General features: G+C 42.6%; 1 protein-coding gene across 1 annotated transcript in view; it reads right to left on the bottom strand.

Moving 5' to 3' along the window:
• LOC110531917 (NACHT and WD repeat domain-containing protein 2) overlaps positions 1-17,402 on the bottom strand; it is a 92,420-nt gene that overhangs the window by 17,153 nt on the left and 57,865 nt on the right. Inside the window, exons 4-6 of the mRNA XM_021615394.3 lie at positions 17,244-17,360; positions 3,376-3,579; positions 790-940 (exon numbers count right to left, since the gene is read on the bottom strand). Coding sequence (XP_021471069.2) covers positions 790-940; positions 3,376-3,579; positions 17,244-17,360 — 472 coding nt within the window. The remainder of the gene's footprint in view (positions 1-789; positions 941-3,375; positions 3,580-17,243; positions 17,361-17,402) is intronic.

The following is a 17,402-nucleotide window of genomic DNA, read 5'->3' as shown; positions in this document are numbered from 1 at the left end:
GTAAAATTTTAAAGTTTTATTTAACTAGGCAAGTCAGTTAAGAACAATTTCTTATTTACAATGACGGCCTACCCCCGCCGGAAGATGCTGGGCCAATTGTGCACCGCCCTATGGGACTCCCAATCACGGCCGGTTGTGATACAGCCTGGAATCAAACCAGGGTCTGTAGTGACGCATCAAGCACTGAGATGCAGTGCCTTAAACTGCTGTGCCACTCGGGAGCCCCCCAAAATGATAGTGCCCAATTAGATCAGTGCTTATTAGATTAGCCCAAATATAGTGACTTTTAGTCCAATTAGACCCAATGGAAGACTTTTGGAGCACTCTAGACCATACATGATTTAAATTGTAAACAGAGGGTGACAATGAATATTCAGATAAATCTGTTTATTGTTATATCTGGGCTGTATGAGAAGGCTTATCTGTATTTTTCTTTAAACCGAAGATGCTCTGATGGTACATTCACATTGGCTCATGAGGAAAACTGATTACTGCCATAAAATAATCATAATAATTACTTAACTGATTTAACTAAAGCCTGAGAACTACTCCCCCAGTTAAATGTTCTCCGCACAATTAATGGACCCAACAAACATATATTGGTTATACAGTACAGCTCAATATACATTATTATGTAAAGAAGAGAACACCACAGAACTGAATAACACAAGATACAACACCCTAGTAGAAGAAGAAGAAGGAAAAAAGCTAAGAAGAAAACAGATGAAGAAGAACATTGAATAAACACAGAAGAAGGAGAAGAAAAGAAGACAGGAGTAGCCTACATACCAGAGCAGAGGAATTTCTTGGCTTGAGGGGGCTTCATGGTGCCCTTCTCCTGGAGCTGCAGGACAGACCTACGGAAGATCCTCTTGATCTCCTCAGACACGTTCCTCCATGCCTTGTCGTTCTTCATCTTGGCTGCACTACTCGACTCCATCTGTAGAAGAGAGGGAGAGTAAGGGAGTTTAGAATATTGAAATTGGCACACAGTTCCGCTTTTTTGAACATACACTATACAGAAGTATATGGACACAGTTTCAAATTAGTGGATTCGGCTATTTCAGCCACATTCGTTACACACAGCCATGCAATCTCTATAGACAAACGTTGGCAGTAGAATGGCCTTACAGAAGAGCTCAGTGACTTTCAACATGACACTATAATAAGCTTCCACCTTTCCAACAAGACAGTTCGTCAAATTTCGGCCCTGTTAGAGCTGCCCCGGTCAACTGTATGTGCTGTTATTGAGAATTGGAGACGTCTAGGAGCAAAAACAGCTCAGCTGCGAAGTGGTAGGCCACACAAGCTCACAGAACAGGATTGCCGTGTACTGAAGCGCGTAGACATCCTCTGTCCTCGGTTGCCACATTCACTACTGAGTTCCAAACTGCCTCTTGAAGCAACGTCATAACAAGAACTGTTCGTTGGGACCTACATGAAAAGGGTTTCCATGGCCTAGCAGCCACACACAAGCCTTATATCACCATGTGCAATACAAAGTGTCGGCTGGAGTGGTGTAAAGCTAGCTGACTCTGAAGCAGTGGAAACGCGTTCTCTGGAGTGATGAATCACGCTTCACCATCTGGCAGTCCGACGGACGAATCTGGGTTTGTCAGATGCCAGGAGAACGGTTGGTCTGGGGCTGTTTTTTGTGGTTCGGCTAGGCCCCTTAGTTCCAGTGAAGGGAAATCTTAACACTACAGCATACTACACATACAATGACATTTTAGATGATTCTGTGCTTCCAACTTTGTGGCAAAAGTTTGGGGAAAGCCCTGTCCCGTTTCAGCATGACAATGCCCCCGTGCACAAAGTGAAGTAAGTCCATACAGAAACAGTTTGTTGAGATCGGTGTGGAAGAACTTGACTGGCCTGCACAGAGCCCTGACCTCAACTCCATAGAACACCTTTGGGATGAATTGGAAATTCAACATCAGTGCCTGACCTCACTAATGCACTTGTGGCTGAATAGAAGCAAGTCCCCGCAGCAATGTTGGAATGCAATAGTGGAATGCCTTCCCAGAAGAGTCAAGGCTGTTATAGCAGCAAAGGGGGGACCAACTCCATATTAATTCCCATACATTTGGAATGAGGTGTTCGACATGCAGGTGTCCACATACTCCTTGTTATGTAGTGTATATAGTAGATTAAAGAATACATAGCTATCTCAATTGGTAAGCTATTGGTGTTGGTTTTGGATGGTAGTCTTAACAAAGCCAGAGACCTACAGAAGTTGGCAAAAGGAAGAAAGTTGAGTTGGTAAATAGTGGAAACTGTTGGAGTTGTTTAGGTCAAAGGCAAACCGATGCAATATAGTGCATTATCTCCACAAGCTGAACTGGACCACAGAGACACACTATAGTGGAAATGCAATCTATACCTGCTGATCCTACTGTGTTCGTTTTTGTGTCTAATACCCTAGAGCTACAGTAGACATCCCTTGAGAGAGGAAGTCAATGATATTCATGAGAGAAGATTCCAGGATGCCAACCCTGCTGTTTTTCTAATTTCCCTCCGACCTCCGTCCAAGTGGAAGAGCTGCATTGAGTGACAAAAGCGCTAATGTTTAGCTAGATTTCACAGCATGCTAACCTAGCATACAGTGACACAGGCACTAACATTTAGGTAGACAAAGCAGCTGTAGTTACATGGTGACTGTTACACAGGTATAGACAAATGTTTAGCTAGCTAGCCACTACAGCATATGTAATATGCTTACCTTAAAACTAACTTGCCTAGCACTGTAGTTAAATGTATAGGAGGATATCTGCAGATATGTTTACTGCTAGTCCCAACTCACAGTAAGATTACCAAGCTTTTGAGTCTTTTAAGAAAAAAAAGGGTACATCTTTATCTCTCATAAACTTTCCACAAGGCCAACAAATTCTAATGGGGGCAGAAAGTTGAAGTTTAAAAGTTTTGTATAAAAGAAGGTTTGAGAGTTGTTGACAAATGACTTTTACTAGCTCATTTTACTGCTGCTTTAAAAAGCTTTTTGTGACTGTGAACCCAAGGACATGTGTTCAAGCATAACAGTTGGCTTAGACAAAAACACAGCAGAAAAGTTCTCTATTCCAATGTGAATATGATGCTGAAGAAAGTTTTGGCTCTCCGTAAGGATGTTTCAGTATCTTGGGTAAGTCTAACTGAAACCTACTCATTTAGTCTTTGCCATGATCCAAGAGAAACTGGCCACAGCCCACTCAACTACCTTTCCAGAAGAACTGGGTTAGGATCTTGGCATAACGTTCTATTGGTTTAAGGCTGAAGGGTTCAGGTTTCATCTTACTGAGTTTTTGTAGTTTGGGCTTTGGGTTTAAAGTAGTAGAGTTTGGTGTGGCAGGGTTTGAGGTAGAATGGTTCAAATCTTACTGAGTTCTGGTAGTTCTTCAACATCTGGGCTTTGGGTTTGAGGTAGTAGGCTGGTGGCACGGCATTCTCGTCTCGGCAGTACCACTCCTCCAGGATGTGTGTGTCTAGCCCCGCCTCCACCGCCGCATCCAGGATCCTCTCAAACTCTGGAGCTTCCACTTCCCCTGGAACACGGATACTGCCATACTTCTCCCCCACCAGCCCCTATGAGCAAGGAAAGAACAAGGAATGAGGGTAGGAGGAAAGAAAGATGGAGAGAGGTAGAACGGTCATCATCATCACCACTTGACTTTCTATTATCATTGGTTTCAAGGTTCATAGTTAGTCTCAAATATACTCCGAGATTGAGTGTATGATTATGACTTTCTGCACAGCCGTTTGCCTTGAAGTGCTTATTCCGTGAAGGCATCCAGGCAAACAGGGAGACAATGACAGCATTTCATTAGTGTGTCTTGTGTGTACTGGTCTGCTCTGTCACCCGAGGCTTAGAGTTCATAATTTTTTCTGTTTTCTTTTCTTCCTTTTAGAATGTGAATTCACAGTACACAGCTAGACTGAAAGGCAAACAACTGGGCAAAGTAAATGGTCATGGCGAAGTGCTGAGTGTATCAGAAATGTATTTTATTTGCTATTAATTTGTCTGTGGTCTTTGTCAGTGTTAGCTGCTTTGAATGTAAAATAATTGTATAGGAATGGAATAATGGAGTATGGATATGTCTGTTGGTACAGAGTGGAAGACAGCTTGGTGATTAAGAGCTAAGACCTATAATAGTATGGCCAGGGATACAAAATTATATAAAGCCACACTGCTCACACATGCTTGATAGAATAACAATGTTTTATTTAATCTTACTTCCTTTGCCTATCACACTGAAAGAATCTGCACAAGCTCATTCTCTTTCTTAGCACACTCATTCTTCCACTCATTCTCTTTTTGAGCGACGACCAATTCATTTCTATTACCATTATTAGGAACAATTACCAGTCGAGGCTTGATGTGCAGAATCACACGCATGTGAGGAGAATGGGAGCAAAAGCAGAGCATCACTGGAAAGCATAGTAAATATCCAGCTGATCCCTACTACAGTACTATGACATGAGCAGGAACCACACACTGATACCCGCGGGGTAGAGAAAAGGGATGACTGTGAACTCTCTCACGCAAAAAGGATGTCAGTCTGCCGTCGGCAAAGGCACATCAATGCCAGAACGCGACTTTGCGATCCTGGCATAGTGTAAGATCAGCTCTATCTCTGACAAATGCCTTTTTGAAGAAAAAAACAAATCGATATCAAATTAGTGGCTTTTCTATTTGTTGTCTATAATATATGTGACTTATCGTACAATCAAGTATTTTTGATGAAAAAAACTGACCAAGATCAAATTAGTGGCTTGTACCGTATTTGGGTTTGTGTCCTGTCTTTTCTTGGGGAAACAAGTTGGAGGTACAGCAAAAGACAAATGAATAGGGTTTGCTAGCTATTTTTTCTACCCAAACCAATTTCGATTCGGGGCCTGCTGAACAAAATGGAGGCAGTTCCCCTGCAATTGCTTGGCAAGAGATCTGAGGGAGAGAGATGAGTTATGTCAGCTGTTTCAAGACATGAAAAAAAGTGACAGTCGTACATAGACGCTGACCGAGATCACAACAACCTCCCTGACCTAAAGGGAATGGAAAGTTTCAAAAAACAGAGTGAGATGAGATACATTCTCCTTATTAGGAACTAATGACAGTTCCAATCAAAACCCTCCATCAGCTGTTTTCTTTAACAGAGCCAGACTACGGCAGAGCTTTTTGTGGGAACTGCAGATCAGTTTGTCATTGGGGGATGGAGACATCTGGGAAAGAGCTGAACTAAGCTTAGACAGAGTGAGAGAGATGGAAAGAGAGAGATTGAGATAGAAGGAGAGGGAGAGTCATTCTCTGAGCTGCTGACAAAGTCTCTGTCAGCTTGCCTTGCAGGGACAGCAGGAAAGGACAGGATGGGTGAGTGACTGCAATTGTGTGTCTGTGTCATTGGTGTGTGGGTGGATTGATGTGTGAGAGAGATTAGAGCAAGTTTACACATACAATGTCAGCAAAAACACTACAGCAAATATTACAATATATTACAGTCCACAAAAACACTACAATAAAAACTACAGTATACTGCAATCTGCAAAAACACTACATTAATTACTATAGTTATATATATATATATATATATATATATATATATATATATATATATATATATATATATATATATATATATATATATATATACTACAGTTTTATGTTACTACAGTATTTTTTGCTATAAATAAATACTACAGTACACTAAAGTATATACTATGGTATTTGCTGTAGTGTTTTTGCAGACTCTAGTCCTCAAAAACAATACAGTGAATACTACAGTTAAGTCTGCAAAAAACACTACAGTGAATACTAAAGTTAAGTCTGCAAAAACACTACAGTGAATACTACAGCAAAGTCCGCACAAACACTACAGTGAATACCATAGTATTTTTTCATGTGGGTTGGCCCTTTAAGTACGTACTGTCCTGTCACACACACTTGCACAGATGCCAGATGCAATCCCCTTTCTCCGACCCCCTCTCTCTTCCCTCGCTGTCTCTCACTTGTACCTATCTCTATGTACATTGGCTTCAGAAAGTATTCACACCCTTGATTTTTTTCCACATTTTGTTGTGCTACAGCCTGAATTTAAAATTAATTAAATTAAAGAAGAAAACATGTCACCGTAACGCATAATTTAAAAATGAAAAGCTGAAATGTCTTGAGTCAATAAGTATTCAACCCCGTTGTTGTGGCAAGCCTAAATAACTTAAGGAGTAAAAATGTGCTTTACAAGTCACATAACAAGTTGAATGGACTCACAGTACAATACTAGTGTTTAACATGATTTTTCAATGACTAAGACCAAAGGTGTTTTTCCAATGCCTCGCAAAGGGCAACTATTGGCAAAAAAAAAACAGACATTGAATATCCGTTTGAGCATGGTGAAGTTATTTATTACACTTTGGATGGTGTATAAATACTCCCAGTCACTACCAAGATAAAGGCGTCCTTCCTAACTCAGTTGCCAGAGAGGAAGGAAACCAATCAGGGATTTCACCATGAGGCCAATGGTGACTTTAAATAGTTACAGAGTTTAATGGCTGTGATAGGATAAAACTGAAGATGGATCAACAACATTGTAGTTACTCCACAATACTAACCTAATTGACAGAGTGAAAAGAAGGAAGCCTGTTGTAACGGTCGTCGCATGAAGGAGAGGACCAAAGTGCAGCGTGGTAAGTGTTCATCTTGATTTTTAATACGAAAAGTGAACACTGAAACAAAAAACAATAAAACGAAAAACGAACAGTCCTGAACGGTGAAATAAAACACAGAACAGAAAATAAACACCCACGAAACACAAGTGGGAAAAGGCTACCTAAATATGATTCTCAATCAGAGACAACTAACGACACCTGCCTCTGATTGAGAACCATACCAGGCCAAACGCAAACACAACATAGAAAACGGAACATAGACAACCCACCCAACTTACGCCCTGACCATACTAAAACAAAGACATAAATAAAATTCTGCACATCAAGAACGTGACACCTGTACAGAATAAAATATATTCTAAAATTAATCTTTGTTTGCAACAAGGCACTAAACTAATACTGCAAATGTGGCAAAGAAATGTACTTTTGTCCTGAATACTAAGTTTTATGTTTGGGGGAAATCCAAAACAACACATTATTGAGTACCACTCTCCATATTTTCAAGCATAGTGGTGGTTGCATCATGTTATGGGTATATTTGTAAATGAGGAATTTTTCAGGATAAAAATAGAAATGGAATGGAGCTAATCATAGGCAAAATCCTAGAGGAAAAACAGAAAATGGGAGATCAATTAATCTTTCAGCAGGACAATAACCTTAAACAGAATGCCAAATCCACGCTGGAGTTGCTCACCAAGAAGACAGCAAATGTTCCTGAGTGACCGAGTTACAGTTTTGACTTAAATCTTCTTGAAAATCTATGGCAAGACCTGAAAATGGTTGTCAAGAAATGATCAACAACAATTTTGACAGAGCTTGAAGAATTTTGGACATACACAGAAAGACACACAGCTGTAATTGCTGCCAACGGTGCTTTTACAAAGTATTAACTCAGTGGTGTGAATACTTACTGTATGTACATGAGCTATTTCTGTATTTAATTTTCAATAAATGTGCAAATATTTCTAAAAGCATTCTTTTTACCATTATCATTTATCATTATGGGGTATGGTGTGTAGATGAGAAAAAAATATGAGAAAAAAAATATATTTAATCTATGTAGAATTCAGCCTGTAACACAACAAAATGTGGAATAATTCCAGGGGTATGAATACTTTCTGAAGGCACTGTATGTTCTCCCTTACTCTCTCCTACAGCCTTCCCTCTCTTCCCCTCTTTCTCACTCATCCCTCTTTCTCCATCTTCTTCCTAGGGGTGGCAGGTAGCCTAGTGGTTAGTGTGTTTGTCCAGTAACTGAAAGGTTGCTAGATCACCGAGCTGAAATGTAAAAATCTGTAATTCTGCCCCTGAACAAGGCAGTTAACCCACTGTTCATTTGCTGTCATTGTAAATAAGAATTTGTTCTTAACTGACTTTTAAATAAAGGCTAAATAAAAAATGACAAATAAAAGCTCTCCCTCCTGCTGTCCCTGGCTACAGTTTCTCTGGATAACTTTATCACCCAGCCTGCCTGCCTTATCATGAGAGCATTACGTGTTTGGAACCTCAACAACTACTGTAGATTAATGCACCAAGGTGGACAGACTGAAGCTTTTGGTGTTTTTATGGAGGGAAGGAGGGTTGGAGGGAGGGAGGGAGGGAGGGATGGAGTAGAACGGAAGGGTGGGAGAAGGGAGCAAGAAGGCGGCCCAAAGGTTTGGGAAGGAGAGCTTTGTCTCGTTGCACTTAACAGCCAGCTTAACTCTGTAAAGTGACATAGAATGGGATAAAAAGGTGATTTTTAGCTACACTGCTCTTCCCTCACATGCTTGGGAGGGTTTCACTCAAGTCTATATGTACTCTGGCATTTGAGGTGTGGAGTACAGACTGAATAAGATAGACTGTTATAGGAGACACATAAATCAATGAATACATCTGGCTATAAAATCGCTTTCTATCAAACTTTTCCATTGTGCTGCACATTGCATTGTGAGGGGTAACAAATATATTGGTGCTATTGGAATACAGGAGAACAAATGCATACATGGAAAATCTGAATCAAGATGTCATGGAACTAGAATAATCTATCAGAAGAATCACAATAAAGTGCTACTTCATAGAGAGTGGTAGAAATCTATATAACGTTGAACGTTTGATGACAACCACTTTGATGCCATTCTTCATATTAGCATCAGGCAAGTGGCTGACCGCAGGTAAGGTAAGGTTCTTCAATGGTGCGATCAACAGTAAAAATCCACTAAACAGGGGGGCTAAAACCATACACCCCTCTTGGTCACACTGTCTTAAGGTTTCCTTTATTTTATCAAAACCAACAATACATTCTGTACCCTCATTAGGAGCATAAACATAAAAAATAATTTAAAAAACATAACATCCGCCTTGACCAATAAAACCTGCCACCCCAGCCAACCTCATTTTCCTCATCACTATGTGTCTCCTGTAGGAAAACTACATTAAGCCTTTTTTGTTTTATTACTTCTAATACCCAAGCCCTCTTATTCCTGTCCCTTCCCCCATTAATATTGAGAGAACCTACCCTTAGTACCTCCATATAGAAAAGAGAAAGGAAAAGCAGAAGAAACCACAGAGAAACCAAAGAGAAAAAAGACACCCTATGAGGCATGATCATCATCATTGTTTTATTCTTCTCTTAACCTGACCACGTTTTCCACCACCCTTTGCTGCTGCAATAGCAGTAACAAATTTCCTCAAGCAAAAGCTCTTCTTCTCACTCAGCTGATCTAACACCACCGTCTTCTGTAACATCACAGCTGACCTCACAAATGTATCAACATCAAAATAATCTGCCAATTTGACAGATTTCCCCAAAATTTTATCAAGAAACCCATTTACCTCCTCTAGATCGTAAATTGAGTCCTCACAAGCTGCTATCATATCAAAAGAGATATCCATATCCTTCTCCTGCTCCTCCTCAACTGAGGCCACAAACCCCTGATTCCCCTCTACCACATCCCTTTCAACACTCCCCACTTGCACCCCATGACTCCTACCAGGCATCTCCTCCACTACCTAGAAAACTAGCCCCACCTGAACCCCATTACTCGTAGTGGGCATCTCCTCCACTACCTGGGAGCCTAGGCCCCCCCCCCCCTTGAAAACATACAAGTATTTTACATAGGTTTAAATCCAATCCAATCCAATCACGATGTCAGATTTCAAAAATGCTTTACGGCGAAAGCATACCATACAACTATTTGAGAACATAGCCCAGCAGACAAATCATTACAAACAGTAACCAGCCTAGTAGAAGAGTTACACAAGTCAGAAAGAGAGATTCAATTAATCACCTACCTTTGATGATCTTCATATGGGTGCACTCAGAAGACATTAATTTACACAATAAATGTTCCTTTTGTTCGATAAAGTCTCTTTATATCCAAAAACCTCCGTTTTGTTTGTGCATTTTCTTCAGTAATCCACAGGCTCAAACGCAGTCAAAACAGCCAGACAAAATCCAAATTGTATCCGTAAAGTTCATAGAAACATCTCAAAAGATGTTTATATTCAATCCTCAGGTTGTTTTTATCCGAAATTATCTATAATATTTCAACCGGACAATAACCTCGTCAATATAAAAGGTAAACAAGAAAGGCACTCTCTCTGGTCGCGCGCATGAAAAAGCTCTGTGACACTGCAGGGTCCACTCATTCAGATTAATCTTACTTCCTCATTTTTCAGAATACAAGCCTGAAACAATTTCTAAAGATTGTTGATATCTAGTGGAAGGCATAGGATATGCAATTTGGGTCCTAAATCAATGGATACTGACATGGCATTGAATAGAAAACTACACAAAAAAACTACTTCCTGAAAAGATTTTTCTCAGGTTTTCGCCTGCCAAAACAGTTCTGTTATACTCACAGATACTATTTTAACAGTTTTTGAAATTTTATAGTGTTTTCTATCCAAATCTATCAGTTATATGCCTATAATATATTCTGGGCCCGATTAGCAGGCAGTTTAATTTGGGCATGCTTTTCATCCAAAATTCAGAATGCTGCCCCCTACCCTAGAGAAGTTAAAATACCAAATACCAGTTTCTTCTGGTCTGGACAACACTGGATTAAAGCTGCAGCCCTGTACCTGCCACTGCACGAGTGTGGGCAAGGCCTGGTGGACATTTCCTCTAGGATCATGGCTTTCCGGCTTCAAGCAGCACAGACAAGCACCTTTTAAAGCTGGGGGGGGGTGATTTGCCATTTTATGAGTCTGTTATGCAGGCTTGGAGAGTTCTTGTCAAGTCCCGTAAGGCCTGCACGTCACCAGGGATGTGGCTTTTTGAAGAGCCTCTTTTTCACAACACTGCCATCCAGTCCCGTGTTCTGGGTTCAGCTAGCCTACGTTCATGCCCATCAGGCGTGGGGTGTACCAAGCTGGGTCATCTGATGCGGAACAGGAATAGATCGTTGGAGGAGCTGGGAGAAAGACCGGGATCCGATCATCTCGCCTACTGAGGAAGGTCGTTGCTGAGGTCTGTGACTCCTTGCCAGTGCTTCATCTGCAGTATGCGACTGATACTTCCAATTCTGATCGGTGGAAGGAGGGTCTGGATTATGTGTTCCCTGCACTGATTGTTAGTGCTGCAGCGGGGGCATTCGAGGAGGATGTGGGGATGCTGCTTTCCTTCGATACCCCGGAGCTGGGGGAGTTCAAGGAGGTGGGAAAGAAGGCCATGTACAGAATATGTGTAAAGGTCTCCCATGCCTCTTCCCCGGAAGGGGTAAAATCGGCAAGGTGGGCGGGTGTGCTTGGTCCAGGTGCCTCCCCAAAAGGCTGTTGGCGATTATTATACAAACTGCCTATTGATCTGGTACACCTGGATCCTACTGTTGGGGAGGGGTGTCCATTCTGTGCTGAGTCTGAAACTCTGACACATTTGTTTTTACAGTGTCCCAGGTTGGTTGGGATGATTGAGCTGATCACTAATTGGTTCTCAGCATTGGGAGAGGTTCTCTCTTCCCAACTGTATATATTTGGGCCAAAGTAGAGGGTTAGTCAAACGGGTGTAGTTGTGTTGCTTCATTTTGTGTTAGGGGCAGCAAAATTAGCAATATGAAAGACCCGAAAGAACAGTATTCGGGGACAGGGGTCTGTGGATGTGGTGGGAATGCTGGAGGGAATGTTGGCAGCGAGAATAAGGGTATTATAAACTTGTCAACAATATTGATCTGTTTATGAGTATATGGGGTATTAGGAAGAGTTTTTTGACCTGTGTGAAACTGTTGTATGCTGGGGCGTCATGTATGGTTAAGGAGGGAGGGGGGCTCAGTAGGCCAGTCTGGGTGAGACAGGGCAATAGACAAGGATGCTACACAGGAGACTGCAGGGAGTGTGCAGGAGAGTCATGAATCTGGTGAGAGTCATGAACCTGTCCTCAACCCCCCGTCTGCTCGCAGACCGGCAATGCAAGCTGGTGGACTTTTTCTGGTAGGGCCATCACTGGCTGAGGGCGGCAGTGTTGTACATCACCGTCCACGAAGGAGGACAGGGCCTGGTAGAACCGGAGAGCAGGATGGCTGCTTTCCGACTAAAGGCGGTGCAGAGACTGTTGTACCATACTGATGGTGGCTGGATGCAACCAGCATGCGTGTTGCTGAGGAGAGCTGGTGGATTAGGGTTGGACCGGCAGCTGTTCCCTCATGAAGCTGGAGAGGCTGAGTACAGCAGATTTTTACTCTGCAGTGCTGAGGACCTGGCAGCTGCTAAGGCCCACACGAGAAGGGGGTGTGGAGCCTGGGCTGTGGGTGTGGGAGGAGACTATCTTCAACAACCCAGCCATCCCTTTGAGATCGGTTCAGTCGGCCACCATGCAGAGGCATCTGATGGCGGCGGGTTTACAAAGGCTGGGTGACCTGAGACTGCTGGGAGAGGAGGGGTGGAAAACCCCGGAAGTCTTGGCACAACAAACAGGAATAACGTCTCTTAGGCTGCTGGTAAGGGGTCTGTCTGAGCCGGTAAGGGGGTGTTTGAGCGGCCAAAGGGGGAGGGGCCACCAATGTTTCCGCCACTACAAGTGACGGCAGAGACTGGAGACTGGCAAGGGGGTCTGGAGGACTTGTTCGATTTTAACATTCCGAACCTGGGGGAGTTTGAAGGGGTGGGAGGTAAAGCCCTCTACAACCTCTGCGTTAAGGTTAGGAACATTAGGAGCCTAACAGGAGTGAAGGCACGTCAGTGGCAGGAGGTATAGGGGGCGGAGAGTATGGTGTGTTTTAGATGGATGCGGCTCTACAAACCCCCAGTACCAAAGAAGTCAGGGGACCTTCAGTGGAGGGTTCTTCATGGAGCCCTGGCCACTAACAGCTGGTTGGCACGGGTTGAACCGGAAATCGGGCAGGGGTGTCCTTTCTGTGTAATGAAAGAAACTGTGATTCATGTGTTTTCTGTGTGCACCAGGTTAATGCCATTAATGTCTCTTTTGGAATATCTGTGTGAGAGGTTGGGGGTGGTTTTTACTGTTGGGATGTTTATAATGGGATACAGGTATTCGATTAAAGAGAAGGCCAAATGCGTTTTGTTGAATTTTCTGTTTGCTCAGGCGAAATTGGCTATTTGGCTAACGAGGAGGAACAGGGTCAAAGGTGGGGGGATAACAGACCCTTTACTATTGTTTAATGGGATGGTCTCTGCGCGCCTTAGGGTTTAGTTTGAGTACTATAGAATGATAAAAAGTGTGGAAATGTTTCAGGAGAAATGGTGTGTTGGGGGGACTGTCTGTATAGCTGGGGAAGATGTTTCTCTCTCTCTCTCTCTCTCTCTCTCTCTCTCTCTCAACCATGTCACCAAGGAGCCTCTGTAACATCCCTCAAGTATCCCCATCCCCCCTTTCTTTCCTCTATATGCATCCCCCAATTCCATCATCCCTCCTCTGAGCCGTGACAGTGCAGTGACAGTTAGAGTACAGGCTTTGAAGTGACTCCCACCGCCATGTGGACAGGCAGGAGGGAGACCTCCGCGGCTGTGCTGGCTAACAGGGACACTGGGGGACACCGCAGCTCAGCCTGGGAGGGAGGCAGTGGGAAAGACTGGGGAAGGAGGTGGGGCGTGGATCTGTGAGTCATGGAGCTGGGAGACAGTGGAGGGTTAGATGTGTCTGTTCTGGTTTTCCTTTTGTGGCGGGATTTGGACACCTCAGTTTGTGTGAGTGAGAAAGAAAGTGTGTTTGTGTGTGTGTGTTAGTGTGTCTGTGTGTGTGTCAGGTAGAGCGTGTGTGTATAGAGTTGTGTATTAGCGTGAGCTCCTGCATAATAACATGTGTACATACTGTCTCCCAAAATACAGTCATCACAACATATTCTATTCTCGAACTCAACTCATCTAGCAGTTTTTAGGTCATCAGCTTTTCACTTATCTGACTCAAAGTAAACACAAGGAGAATCCACCCAAAACCCTTCATTCTTGGTCGACAAACACAAACCAGAACTGTCAACTTCCTCTCTGACTATACGTCTGCCACTGATCAAAGAAAGTGTATCAGTCTGTCACTTCAGAAAATGGAAAATATGGCTCTCGGCAACATTATCACAAGAACCAAGGGACAACATCTGTCAAGCTTTCATATCTATAAATGTATCTCTCCCTCTATGTGAAAGTAGAAGCTAGGGCAGGGCTGGGTCCTTAGAGTAGACACACTGATCTAAATTGGTATTCCCACTCGTGATGATAAACCGTTAACTGAGAGAGGGTTCTAATACATCCTAAAAAATTCAACTGCAGAGAGGCAGATTGCCTGTACGTGCATGCGCGTGTGTGTGTGTGTGTGTATGTGTGTGTGTGTGTGTGTTACACACTGCTGGTGTGTGTGTGAGTGCTTTATGTGTACACAGTACTTCTTCAAGCTAAGAAGTTAGGCCTCTCAACACAGTTATTGAGCCACCTGGGAAAAACCACAGCTAAGAAATAACTGTAATTTTCACTAAAAGTTGGGTGATTGCAATAGCACATCCACAGGGCAAGCTGTCAAATGTATGTGTGTGTGAGCTGTGTATCTATTCTATCCTATGATTAAAGGCCTCCTCTCCAGCACATACAGAGCCCCCTCTCCAGCACATACAGAGAGGCCTTTTTATATTCCCTTCCACCCACACACTCCTTATCTTATGACTGGGCTTCCTAGGGATGCTATGTGTGTGTCTGACCTTGTGTGCGAATGTGTGCATGCATGCATGCGCATGCACATGTGTGTGTTTCCGTGTGTGCATACACTCCACTCTGTGTATTCATGAGTGTGTGTGTCTGTTATTGGTCAGGTTCAGCCAGGGATAAAGTGGTTAAACAGATCATCCTGGGTTGATATTAATGCATGCAGAGAGCCACACAGGACTTTTCATTTCTGAAGAAGAGACTCATCTCTGGTAAAAGCATCATCTCAACCCCTTACCTTGGTGGCTATTACAATTTGAGAGGGGGCAGAGGGAAAAATATCAAACAGAGAGAGGGAGGGGAAGATGGAAGAAAGCAGAGATGGAGTGATAGAGAGATGTAGAGGGGCAAGGAGAGGGAGAGAGAGAAAGAGAGATAACAGAAAGAGAGAGAGATAGATGAGGGAAAGGGGAAAATGATAGAGACAGAGTGGTTGTAGAGGCAGAGAGGTGAATATATGAGATATGTAAATTAAAATAGAAGGCGTAAAAAGGGCAAGGCCCCTATCCACTATCCTACCACCTCTCTCTCTCTCTGATCTTTGACCCTAATTACAATCTCATCCCTCCCATCAAAATGACTTACTCACATTTACTGTTGAAGTTGGAAGTTTACATACACTTAGATTGGAGTCATTAAAACTCGTTTTTCAACCACTCCACAAATTTCTTGTTAACAAACTATAGTTTTGGCAAGTCGATTAGGACATCTACTATGTGCATGACACAAGTAATTTTTCCAACAATTGTTTCCAGACATATAACTTACTTATAATTCACTGTATCACAATTCCAGTGGGTCAGAAGTTTACATGCACTAAGTTGACTGCCTTTAAACAGCTTGGAAAATTCCCCAAAATTATGTCATGGCTTTAGAAGCTTCTAATAGGCAACTTGACATCATTTGAGTCAATTGGAGGTGAATCTGTGGATGTATTCCAAGGCCTACCTTCAAACTCAGTGCCTCTTTGCGTGACATCATGGGAAAATCAAAAGAACTAAGCCAAGACCTCAGAAAAAAAATTGCAGACCTCCACAAGTCTGGTTCATCCTTGGGAGCAATTTCCAAATGCCTGAAGGTACCACGTTCATCTGTACAAACAATAGTATGCAAGTTTAAATACCATTGGACCACGCAGCCGTTATACCGCTTAGGAAGGAGACGCGTTCTGTCTCCTAGAGATGAACGTACTTTGGTGCAAAAAGAGCAAATCAATCCGAGAACAACAGCAAAGGACCTTGTGAAGATGCTGGGATAAACAGGTACAAAAGTATCCATATCCACAGTAAAACCAGTCCTATATTCACAGGAAGGAAGAAGCCACTGCTCCAAAACCGCCATAAAAAAGCCATACTACGGTATGCAACTGCACATGGGGACAAAGATCGTACTTTTTGGAGAAATGTTCTCTGGTCTGATGAAACAAGAATAGAACTGTTTGGCCATAATGACCATCGTTATGTTTGGAGGAAAAGGGGGATGCTTGCAAGCCGAAGAACACCATCCCAACCATGATGCACGGGGGTGGCAGCATCATGTGTGGGTTTGCTTTGCTGCAGGAGGGACTGGTGCTATTCACAAAATATATGGCATCATGAGGAAAATTATGTGGACGATTACGTGGATTTATTGAAGCAACACCCCAAGACATCAGTTAAAGCTGGGTCGCAAATGGGTCTTCCAAATGGACAATGACCCCAAGCATTCTTCCAAAATTGTGACAAAATGGCTTAAGGACAACAAAGTCAAGGTATTGGAGTTGCCATCACGAAGCCCTGACCTCAATCCAATAGAACATTTGTGGGCAGAACTGAAAAAGCATGTGCAAGTGTGGAGGCCTTACAAACCTGACTCGGTTACACCAGCTCTATCAGGAGGAATGGGCCAAAATTCACCCAACATATTGTGGGAAGCTTGTGGAAGGCTACCTGAAACGTTTGACCCAAGTTAAACGATTTAAAGGCAATGCTACTAAATACTAATTGAGTGTATGTAACCTTCTGACCCACTAGGAATGTGAAATAAAAGTTGAAATAAATGATTCCCTTTACTATTATTCTGACATTATACATTCTTAAAATAAAGTGGTGAATCTAACTGACCTAAAACAGGGAATTTTTACTAGGATTAAATGTCAGGAATTGTGAAAAACTGAGTTTAAATGTATTTGGCTAAGATTTATGTAAACTTCCGACTTCAGCTGTATATATTCTTGAGTTAATTCGGGAGATGGTAACTCGTTAAATAACTTCTCCTGTTGTGCCACAAATTCCTAAGGAGTTAATTGCTACATGATTAATTTAATCTAGTAACAATTAAACATAGTAGGTAATTATTCGATAAATAACAGTCATCACATTAATGTCACGTCACGACAATAGTACAATTTAATTCTCAGCAGGGTGTAATGGACAGTCCTATTATATGAAGGCTTATAACGCTTATAACATGCTTATTATACCCACAACAAAACATGGACCTGCGGAGGTCTGGAGGCACTCCTCTAGTAGCTTCATCCTCAGACGCTGCAGGTCCGGACTGTCCCACTCCTCTGGGTCCACCCCCCAGTACAGGTCTACCACCTGCAGAGGAGAGATTGTAATACATCACATAAATAATCTGTA

This window comes from Oncorhynchus mykiss, chromosome 9 (genome assembly GCF_057628025.1).
Source record: "Oncorhynchus mykiss isolate SJ-2025 chromosome 9, ASM5762802v1, whole genome shotgun sequence".
In the NCBI taxonomy this organism is placed as follows: domain Eukaryota; kingdom Metazoa; phylum Chordata; class Actinopteri; order Salmoniformes; family Salmonidae; genus Oncorhynchus; species Oncorhynchus mykiss.
This window is presented reverse-complemented; position numbering and strand designations above follow the sequence as displayed.